We start from the raw sequence: 10,273 nt of genomic DNA, 5'->3' as shown, positions 1-10,273 counted from the left end.
AACGATTATTTTCGAAAGCTGGACTAATTCTTCCAAATCATTGAAGCCAGATAACTGCTGAATGCACTAAAACACTTATATGTTTAAATTCTTGGTAAACATCAAACTTGCATTCATTATTATAAGTTTGTAACGATAGCATCGTTACGCAGGTAAATTATATCTCTTTCTCGCTCGCACGCCGGATTATAACATATCGTTCCGTCTCATTTACTCGCACACCCGATCACGTGACGTCAGTACTCTCCGTCTCGCTCACTCGCACACGCGGCCACGTGACGTCGGTTCCGTCCTCCATCTCGCTTGCTCTTGCGCCTGGTCGCGTGACGTCACACATAGCATCGCGCGGGTACGTGCGCGTAGGTACACGCCGAAAAGTGGGGTAAACACGTGGTTCCGACTGCGTGGGCGGCTGGAGGGTATAAATACGGAGCCACACCAGGAAGGAACATCCAGTCGGTTCCAAAGCACCGGTACCGACACTCCGGGAGTACTCGGAGCTCCTTGGCTGGGTGTTCTCGGCTTCCTTATACCGGGCGTACTCGGTTTCCTGAAAACCCCTGACACCGGGCGTTCTCGGTTATCCGCACTCCTGTGCCGGGCATTCTCGGCTTCCTGACACCGGCCGTTCACGGCCTTTCTGACACCGGGCGTCCTCAGGTATCCGCACTCCTGTGCCGGGCGTTCTCGGCTTCCTGATACCGGGCGTATTCGGTTACCCGTTTCTTTACCTGTTACCTGTCCTATAATTTCGATTCTTAATTTTCGTTTTATTTTCAGAGCAGATTTAGAATAATTTCACTCGGTCGACGACAACGCGTTTATCCGGAGTTACAACTTCCTCGCCGGATTTTCCTTGGATATCCTCCGTCCCGAGCGTTTCGTCCGAGCAAGCGCCCTACTAACAAAGCGAGCGTATCTTGACCCCTTCCTCAGGCGAGCGATAGTTATTAAGTTGCGTTAGCATTAAGTCCGCGTTACTTGTAATATTTTCCGAGCGTTAGTTTGTAAGATCCGCGTCTCGCATTTAGACTTAAGATTTTGATCGACACCGCGAGCGATATAATTTAATTTAAGTTCTTTCCGCGTATCTCCTCACACTCCGTGATACAAAAAAGAAATAAAAATTTATTAGGAAGAGAGGAAGTTAACACCTTCGGAACTGGTGTTCCCCGGAACTTTTGTTCACACGCGAAAGGAACATCCAGTCGGTTTCAAATCACCGGTACCGACACTCCGGGAGTACTCGGAGCTCCTTGGCTGGGTGTTCTCGGCGTCCTTATACGGTACGGCTCCGTATTTATACCCTCCAGCCGCCCACACAGTCGGAACCACGTGTTTACCCCACTTTTCGGCGTGTACCTACGCGCACGTGCCCGCGCGATGCTACGTGTGACGTCATGCGACCGGGCGCAAGAGCGAGCGAGATGGAGGACGAAACCGACGTCACGTGGCCGCGTGTGCGAGTAAAAGAGACGGAACGATATGTTATAATCCGGTGTGCGAGCGAGAAAGAGATATAATTTACATGCGTAACGATGCTATCGTTACATCATCCTCCTCCTCAGGCTGGCGGCGCGGAGATTTTAATTTCTTCGACGACACGTTGATAGTTGGCCCCAACGATTGAACCGTAGGATCCATCGGTCATTTAAGAGCCGTAATTTATATTTGCGGCTCTTATGAACGGCATAATAAGGTATGTCGACTACTCGGCCGTTTGGTAATGTGATCTTTACGGGTGGTGGCGGAGGCGGTGTATATATATACAGGGTGTTTCAGACCACCCGTACACCCTTTTTCTCTTCGCAGGATTAGGACCAATCAAAAATATGTTCAGACGAAAGTTGTAGGGTTTCAAAAGATCTATTCAATGATCTTATCAGTTTGACCTTGGATGGCGCCGCCAAGGTAAGATCGAAATCACATTAAGTTTTTTAAATGGAACACCCTATTTTTGATTCCAGAATCTAATAGCTGGTGTCAAGACCTTTCCAAAACACTATAAGAATGTTTATTTTCGTTGACTACTTTCCGAGTTGTGCGGCTTGAAAGTTACACTACCGCCAGCATCAGCATTACTCAAGATGTACCATGTGGTGGTTACTTAGTCGGATTTAATCTTGTGTGTGGGTGTATGCATACGTGCATGCGTATGTGTATGGGGGAGGAAAAGGGGAGTCAAAGTTTTATGTACTCTGCTTTTGTTTATTAACTGGATTGATTATGTTTGATGATCAATCATGTCCAGATTGACTGTATGCATTTTCCCGTGCTTAGCATTATCCAGAATGAACGACGTGGACGTGACGAGAATTTCATCCCATTGGGGTGCTTGATTCACGTGAGTCCCCTTGCCTCTCACGTTCGGGAATGAATGAGTGTATGTTTTGTTAAGCGACTAAATGTTCAAAGTGAGCACCATTCTCTGCGATGCAAGCATCAACTCTATTTTGAAAATCATTGGTTGCTCGAAGAATTTCCTCGGCACGTAAGGATCGAATTGCTTCACTTATTCTACGAATCATATTATCCCTCGTAGTCGGACGTTCATGATAGACCAAGTTTTTTATCCTTCCCCAGAAATAATAATCAAGGACGGTGAGATCTGGTGATCGGGGTGGATAATTGATTGGACCGTATTTGCCTATCCACTTGTCGGGGAACATAGTATTTAATGCCGCACGAGCAACTCTCGATGTATGAGACGGACATGCATCTTGTTGGAACCACATGTTCAGGCGCAATTGCAGAGGAATATTTTCTAGTAAGACAGGAAGATCTGTCACTATCAAGGCGGAATATCTATCACCGTTTAGATTTTCGTCAAAGAAAACAGGACCTATGATTTGACTTCCAATAATTCCACACCAAACATTGACTTTCCAAATGGTTTGATGATCTACTTCTCTCAACCAGTGAGGATTATTTTGTGCCCAATAACGAGAGTTCCAAGTATTAACAGATCCATCACTTTTAAGTGTACATTCGTCAGAAAATAAAAGTTTCAAGTGGAAATCAAGTGGTTGCTGTCTTATAAAGTTGCAAAGTACAAGTCTCTGTCTAATATCGTTATAATTCAACGCTTGATGAACAGACATTCTGTAAGGGTGAAATTTGTTATTTTTTAGAATGCGCCAAACACTGATTTTACTAACACCAAAATCTTGTTCTCGTCGTCTTAAAGAATCATAAGGGTTCAATTCTGTCGATGCAAGAATTTCCACTGTTCTTTCATCCATAATCGGACGACGAATTTGTGTACCTTTGTTATGTTGAGGCTGAACGACACCTTTAATTTTGATTCGTTTAACCAAACGTGAAAAAACATTTCGCGAGTGAAGAGTCCGATCAGGATAACGTTCCCGCCACAATCTTTCCGCTGCAATGAATGTACCTCGACACTCACCTAAAATTAGCAGCATATCATATGCTTCTTCATTGGAATAGGACATGGCTAAATAAACCTAGACTAATAAAGAGGGTCGGGTTTTTGTTGCGCGATTGATACTGATATGACGGTTATTGAAGACGTAGGTGACAAGTTTGAGAGAGTTATTGTCACTCGTGTTGAGTTGAGTCACAATAGCGTTGTGGTGAATACATCTCTACTACATCCTATGCAAATAACAATATGTATAAAATCACGAGTTAGACATCGTTACGCAGAAAGCCGCGCTCGTTATTGCTCGTGTGCTACCGTTAAAGTAATAATGTAATTACATAATATTATGACATACATATGTATGTGACTATCTACGGTCGCGACAACTAACTTTCACGATTTTTCATGATCTGTTTTTGTTGGCCCGGCTCGCGTGTTTACTTTCTTTGTGTCGGCTGCACGGCTTTCTGCGTAACGCGTGATTTTATATTGTTATTTACATGGTGTTGGCGGTAGTGTAACTTTCAAGCCGCACAACTCTGAAAGTAGTTAACGAAAATAAACTTTCTTGTAGTGTTTTGGAAAGGTCTTGACACCAGCTATTAGATTCTGGAATCAAAAATAGGGTGTTTCATTTAAAAAACTTAATGTGATTTCGATCTGACCTTGGCGACGCCATCCAAGGTCAAACTGATAAGATCATTGAATAGATCTTTTGAAACCCTACAACTTTCGTCTGAACATATTTTTGATTGGTCCTAATCCTGCGAAGAGAAAAGGGGTGTACGGGTGATCTGAAACACCCTGTATATATACAGGGTGTCCATCCATAAATGTCCGAGCAAATATCTCGTAACTGGTTGAAGTTAGAAGAAAGTTTAATAAGGAAAATTTACATGGTTTTTAGTCGGCTACAAAATGCACGTAAAGAAATTTTTTTTACTCGTCACCTTTTTGAGTTATGAAGGTCAATGTAGGTTTTTTAAATGGGTACCTATAATTTTTTTTGCATATTTACATAGTAGAGGTAATTTTCAATCAAAATTATATTAGGAAAAAAATTGCTACGACGCATCGTTTACGAGATAATCGGCATGCAAAGTATTAAAGTAATAATTTGAATCGAGTATTGTTGAACAAATTTGGAATATCAAATAGGTTGAGAAAGTAAACATTGTTTTTTCATGAAATATTTATTAACAAATTAATTAAGAAATGGTTTGAAATTGTTACCATCAAGATCGATACAGCATTCAACGCGTTTTATAACGTTTCTTATTGTTAACTGCAGCATTTCTGTTGTAATACTTTCAACAGCTCTAGTGATTTTATGTCGTAAATCTTCTTCATTTTCAGGAATAGTTGCATGAACAATATCCTTAATATACCCCCAAAGGAAAAAATCGCAAGGTGTCAAGTCCGGAGATCTCGGTGGCCATCGTACAGGACCATTAGTACCCATCCAACAATTAGGAAATCTATTATTTAAAAAGTTAATTACAGCACGTGTATTGTGTGCTGGAGCACCATCTTGTTGAAAAATAATATTTCGAAAAACTGATAATGGAAGATCGCGTAAATAATCTGAGAAAGTTGTTTGCAAGAATTCCAAGTATTTGTCACCATTAAGATGACCATGGAAAAAGAAAGGTCCAATAATTTTTGTTCCGATGATTCCGCACCATATGTTCACCGAAAATCTGCGTTGGAAACCTTTATCTCTTTTCGCATGTGGATTCACATCGGACCAAGTATGCACGTTATGTCGATTTTCCATACCACAATTGGAAAAACAAGATTCATCAGACCATAATATTTTATTAAGAAAACCAAAGTCAGTGCGATAATTAACTCGAAGCCAGTGGCAGAACATTAATCGGCGATCTGCATCTCCTTCATGTAAAGCTTGTACTAAATTATCACGAAACGGTTTGAATTTGAATTTTTTTAGTACAGCGTGTACGTAACTTTTCGATAATTCTAAATTACGTGCTACTGTTCTTATGGATGTACGTCTGTTTTCAATAAAACTTAATAGCACACTTGTCTCTTTTTCTTCATCTGTTTGGATTGTACGTCGTTGTCCTGTTAGCGATCCTGTTTGACGCAATTGATCTTCAATTCGTCGAAATGTACGATTATTTGGTATTCTTCGTTCTGGATATTTTTGTTGATAAAGTAATCGTGCTTCATTTTCATTACGCATACTTAAATACCAGATCTCGAGCATATCACACTTTTCCGTAATTGTAAACATTGTTCTCACGCGCTCGTATGTAGACGATTGACTAACAGACTCATACTACCCTGTAATTCATATTACGTGCTATACAAATACTTTATTTACAAATCAAACAGTCGTGTATTTTGAAAAGTTGAAGGTCAGCGATCCTGTTCGATATAACAGACTTCATACAAGCGCGTGAGAACAATGTTTACAATTACGGAAAAGTGTGATATGCTCGAGATGTGGTATTACAACAGAAGTTGGGGGTATATTAAGGATATTGTTTATGCAACTATTCCTGAAAATGAAGAAGATTTACGACATAAAATCATTAGAGCTGTTGAAAGTATTACAACAGAAATGCTGCAGTTAACAATAAGAAACATTATAAAACGCGTTGAATGCTGTATCGATCATGATGGTAACAATTTCGAACCATTTCTTAATTAATTTGTTAATAAATATTTCATGAAAAAACAATGTTTACTTTCTCAACCTATTTGATATTCCAAATTTGTTCAACAATACTCGATCCAAATTATTACTTTAATACTTTGCATGCCGATTATCTCGTAAACGATGCGTCGTAGCAATTTTTTTCCTAATATAATTTTGATTGAAAATTACCTCTACTATGTAAATATGCAAAAAAAATTATAGGTACCCATTTAAAAAACCTACATTGACCTTCATAACTCAAAAAGGTGACGAGTAAAAAAAATTTCTTTACGTGCATTTTGTAGCCAACTAAAAACCATGTAAATTTTCCTTGTTAAACTTTCTTCTAACTTCAACCAGTTACGAGATATTTGCTCGGACATTTATGGACGGACACCCTGTATATATATATATATATATATATATATATATATATATATATATATATATTACGGTTGATGATTTCATCCGAATCTATGGATATCCGGATATCCGAGTATCCGGATAGTAATATTATCCGGATCCTATATCCAAATATTTCGGATAGAATGTGAAGATCCGGAGGATATCCGAATCAATCTGGATTATTTTTTTTTTTTTCATCTAAAAAGTTTACAATTGGTATAAGAATCCGGATCCGGATTTGAAAATTGTGTTACAAAGAGAACGAAAAGTACCAGCTTGACATTGCCAGTGTCTGTTTATGTTGACACTCACATATGATACAATGACACTCGCCGCTCAAAGGTTGAGCCCGCGAACACGCGGCTTTGAATTATCATTGTCTGGCAGCGCTATTGGCATTTAGAAAATAAAAATCCACGTATCAGTGTTTGAGAAGTGTACTATGTCAAAGAAGAGAAGTTGGGTATGGAAATATTGCACGGCTTCTGCAGAAAAGCTTGAAGCAACGTGCAATATATGTGATACTTCGGACGGGTGGATCAACTTCCTGTCTAAATAAGCACCTAAAATCTATCTACTTAATGAATACTGATAAAGATTGTCGAAAGCGACGGTAAGTTCTTTATATCATATTATATATTTTATAGGTGATGTTTTCTCCACTGCTGTTGCAATGTAAAGTGCAATATATAATATAATGTTTTCTCTTTTGTTTTACATTATCCCTGTAATTTTATTCATTTTTCATAGACGAAAGGAAGATGAAAGTAACACCAATAATAAAGATTCTGACTCTCAGGATTATAAGCAAAATGATACCTGCTACAAGTTCATCGCGGGAGATAGTAAGATGCTCCACACAAGAAAAGATTGATCTAGCTCTAGCACGACTTATCGTTTCGAACCAACTACCCATCTCCTTCACTGAATCTGAGGGATTTCGTAGTTTCATGGCTGTTGTTCATCCTTCATACAAGGTTATTATGTAAAAGATTTGATTAATTTATTAGTATTTGCCCTATTAGTATTTTGATTAATAATTATTTTAATTCATTAATATTTTATAATGTAAATAAATAAAAAGCAATATAATCTTGCTCAAGCTCTAACGGCTATGTATTAAAATTTATATTATTTTATTCAGTTAAAAAAAGTCTTATTATTATTTTTATCATTTGATTAATTTATTTGTTAATTTATTTGATTCATTAGTTTATTAATTTATTCGATTTTATTTATTAAGATTTGATTTAGTTAATTAAATTGGATTTGATTAAGTAAAGAAGTACATATGAATAATATGTATGCACATGTTATAATAATATATAAACACATGTTATAAATTTTAACAGTATAGTCGTTCTATTATTTATATATCCAGGCACCATGCTCTGAGACCCTTAAGAAAAGGCTGCATCTACTTTAAGGTAGTGTGAAAGAGAAGATTAAGCTTGAGATATCCAAGGTCTCGTCTGTCACTTGTATTTCTGACTTTTGGAGCTCAAGAGCTCAGGATGCATACGTGACAGTAGTCTGTCAGTTCTTAATGGACAATTGGGAAGTAAAATCTTACACTTTGACAACGGAAGAAATCGAAGAACGTCATACGACCATTAATATAAGCGCTAGGATACTTGAAATTCTTTGTAAATGGGAAATTGATGGCAAAACTACAACTGTCGTTACAGACAATGCCATAAATATGATAAACGCTGTCAAAGCTCTACCAAAATTGACAATAAGTGAAGGGACAACGTGTGCAGCACATATCTTGCAGCTTGCAATCTTAAAAGGATTGGAAATCGAAGAAATTGATATATTTTGCCAAAAGGCAAGAAAGATGGTTGGGCACTTCCGTCATTCAAATATCGCATGGAAAGCATTAAAAAAAAATCAAGAGAATTTCAATATACCTGTGCTTAAATTAATACAAAGCGTCCCTACACGTTGGAACTCCACATTCGATATGCTTGAGCGCCTCGTGAAGAATAGACGTCCTTTGGAAAGTGTCCTCGCTGACAAATTAATAACTAAATCTAAAGTTGCTCAGAATTTAGAAATTGCAGAACGCGAGTGGCATATCATGGAGAATTTCATCAATGTGCTTAAGCCTTTAAAAATAGCAACCACGGTACTATGTGCCCACAACTCGCTCTTGTCAATGGTGCGTCCAATCTTTCATTCACTGTTAGAAAACGATTTAACTAATGATTCATTAGATGATGATATGCTCAGCCAATTTAAAGAAATAGTATCTCAAGAACTTAATACGCGGTTTAACATGAAATGGCATGAAAACTCAGTTGTCAATGCACGGCAAATCGGTTCATTCTTTAACCCGCGATATAAAGATCTACACGCCAAAAAAGTTGAAGCAAGAGGTAAAAAAGCGGTAAAATTTAGAAAAAATTTATCAAACAGTACTTTCAGAAACTTTTAATGCCTATTAGGTGGTATGATTAATTTGCTAATAGCCAATGATAGAACGAAAACTTGCAAATCGATAAATAGAACGTGTAGTTTTTAGAGTTGTGTGGAGTAAAGCAGTTGAAGTTACTCAATGAGATAAAAAGCGCGTAAAAGTTCAAATTTATATCTTCAAAATGCGATTTTGCGGAGCTTGATACAATAATTATTCGCTAAATTATGGCAATATGAGGAAAAGTTGTTTTTTACAAAATAATAATGAATTATGAATTGCAATGTCGCCGTTATAAATGCAAATCACTATAATTCTGTCCAAGACATGTTGTTGGTTTAAAAACATACCTGTGTGTGTGTGTGTGTGTGTGTGTGTGTGTGTGTGTTTGCATACCACAAAGATAAAGATCCGTGCCCGTTAATTACACAGTATTTAAAGACTCCAAACCCTCCTTATAGAGTGTGCGTGTGTGTGCATGTGTATGTGGCGTGTGTGTATTTGCATACCACAAGAATAAGGACCCCTTGGTTCGTCAATTCCACAGTATTTAAGGACGTTCACCGGCTAATCGATTTCTATACGAAATCAAACTTAAACTGTAACTTCAAATTTAAACTGTATGCTATTAATATCATTATCGATATATCCCCTAAATTCCATGAAACATAGCGGTACCGAATTCGAGTTATTAATTTTCAAGTTGCAGCTTTAGTAGAATGTATATGCGGATTCAAACCCAGGGATCTCAGGTGGGTGCGGGGAAGGGGTGGGATATTTCGGGTCGCGCAGGGGGGTCTAACCGGCGATAAAGTCCCGCGGGTGGACCAAACCAGGTGGAGGAGGGGAGGGGGACTTAAAACGGGGGCACGCGTGTAAACCTAACCGGTAGTTCTGCGTAATCAATGTATATTATACATACAGTATAATATATAAACAGTGATAACGATTCGAGGACCATGTTCTTGACCGATGTTTAAATAAATTTGACACCTTTGAAATGTGCCGCGTGCGGGGAAGGGAGAATATTTTGGGTCTTACGGGGGGTCTAACCGGAGACGATGTCACGCGACCGGGGCGGGGCGAGGGGGGATTAAATCGGGGACACGTGTATGAACCTAACCGGTAGTTCTGCGTAATCAATGTTTAAATAAACAGTGATAACGATTCGAGGACTATGTTCGTGACCGACACCTTTGAAATGTGTCACGTGAAGGCAACTGACCATTTAATGTAAACATGGACCATGTACTTGTCACTCTGTTTACATAAACATAATAAATCACACCGCGAGGAGGTGTGTATGACTGTACTTTTGAAATCGGAAATATCTGTCATCACGAGGGGGATAAGCGATACGATGGCGAATATTTAGTGGGGTGTGCGCGGCTATTTCCGC

General features: G+C 38.6%; 1 protein-coding gene across 1 annotated transcript; it reads left to right on the top strand.

The window, feature by feature from the left end:
* Positions 1 to 7,036: 7,036 nt before the first annotated feature.
* On the top strand, positions 7,037 to 8,836 carry LOC120360013 (zinc finger BED domain-containing protein 4-like; the record flags this gene model as incomplete). Its single annotated transcript, XM_039459519.1, has 3 exons — positions 7,037 to 7,068; positions 7,206 to 7,300; positions 7,883 to 8,836. Coding segments are annotated over exons 1-3 (1,081 nt in total), but the record flags the coding sequence as incomplete, so codon positions are not given.
* Positions 8,837 to 10,273: the final 1,437 nt, after the last annotated feature.

The sequence above is a fragment of the Solenopsis invicta genome, unplaced genomic scaffold (genome assembly GCF_016802725.1).
Source record: "Solenopsis invicta isolate M01_SB unplaced genomic scaffold, UNIL_Sinv_3.0 scaffold_648, whole genome shotgun sequence".
NCBI classification, from domain to species: Eukaryota; Metazoa; Arthropoda; class Insecta; order Hymenoptera; family Formicidae; genus Solenopsis; species Solenopsis invicta.
Note: the sequence above shows the minus strand (reverse complement) of the source record. Positions and strands in the feature narration are given on the sequence as shown.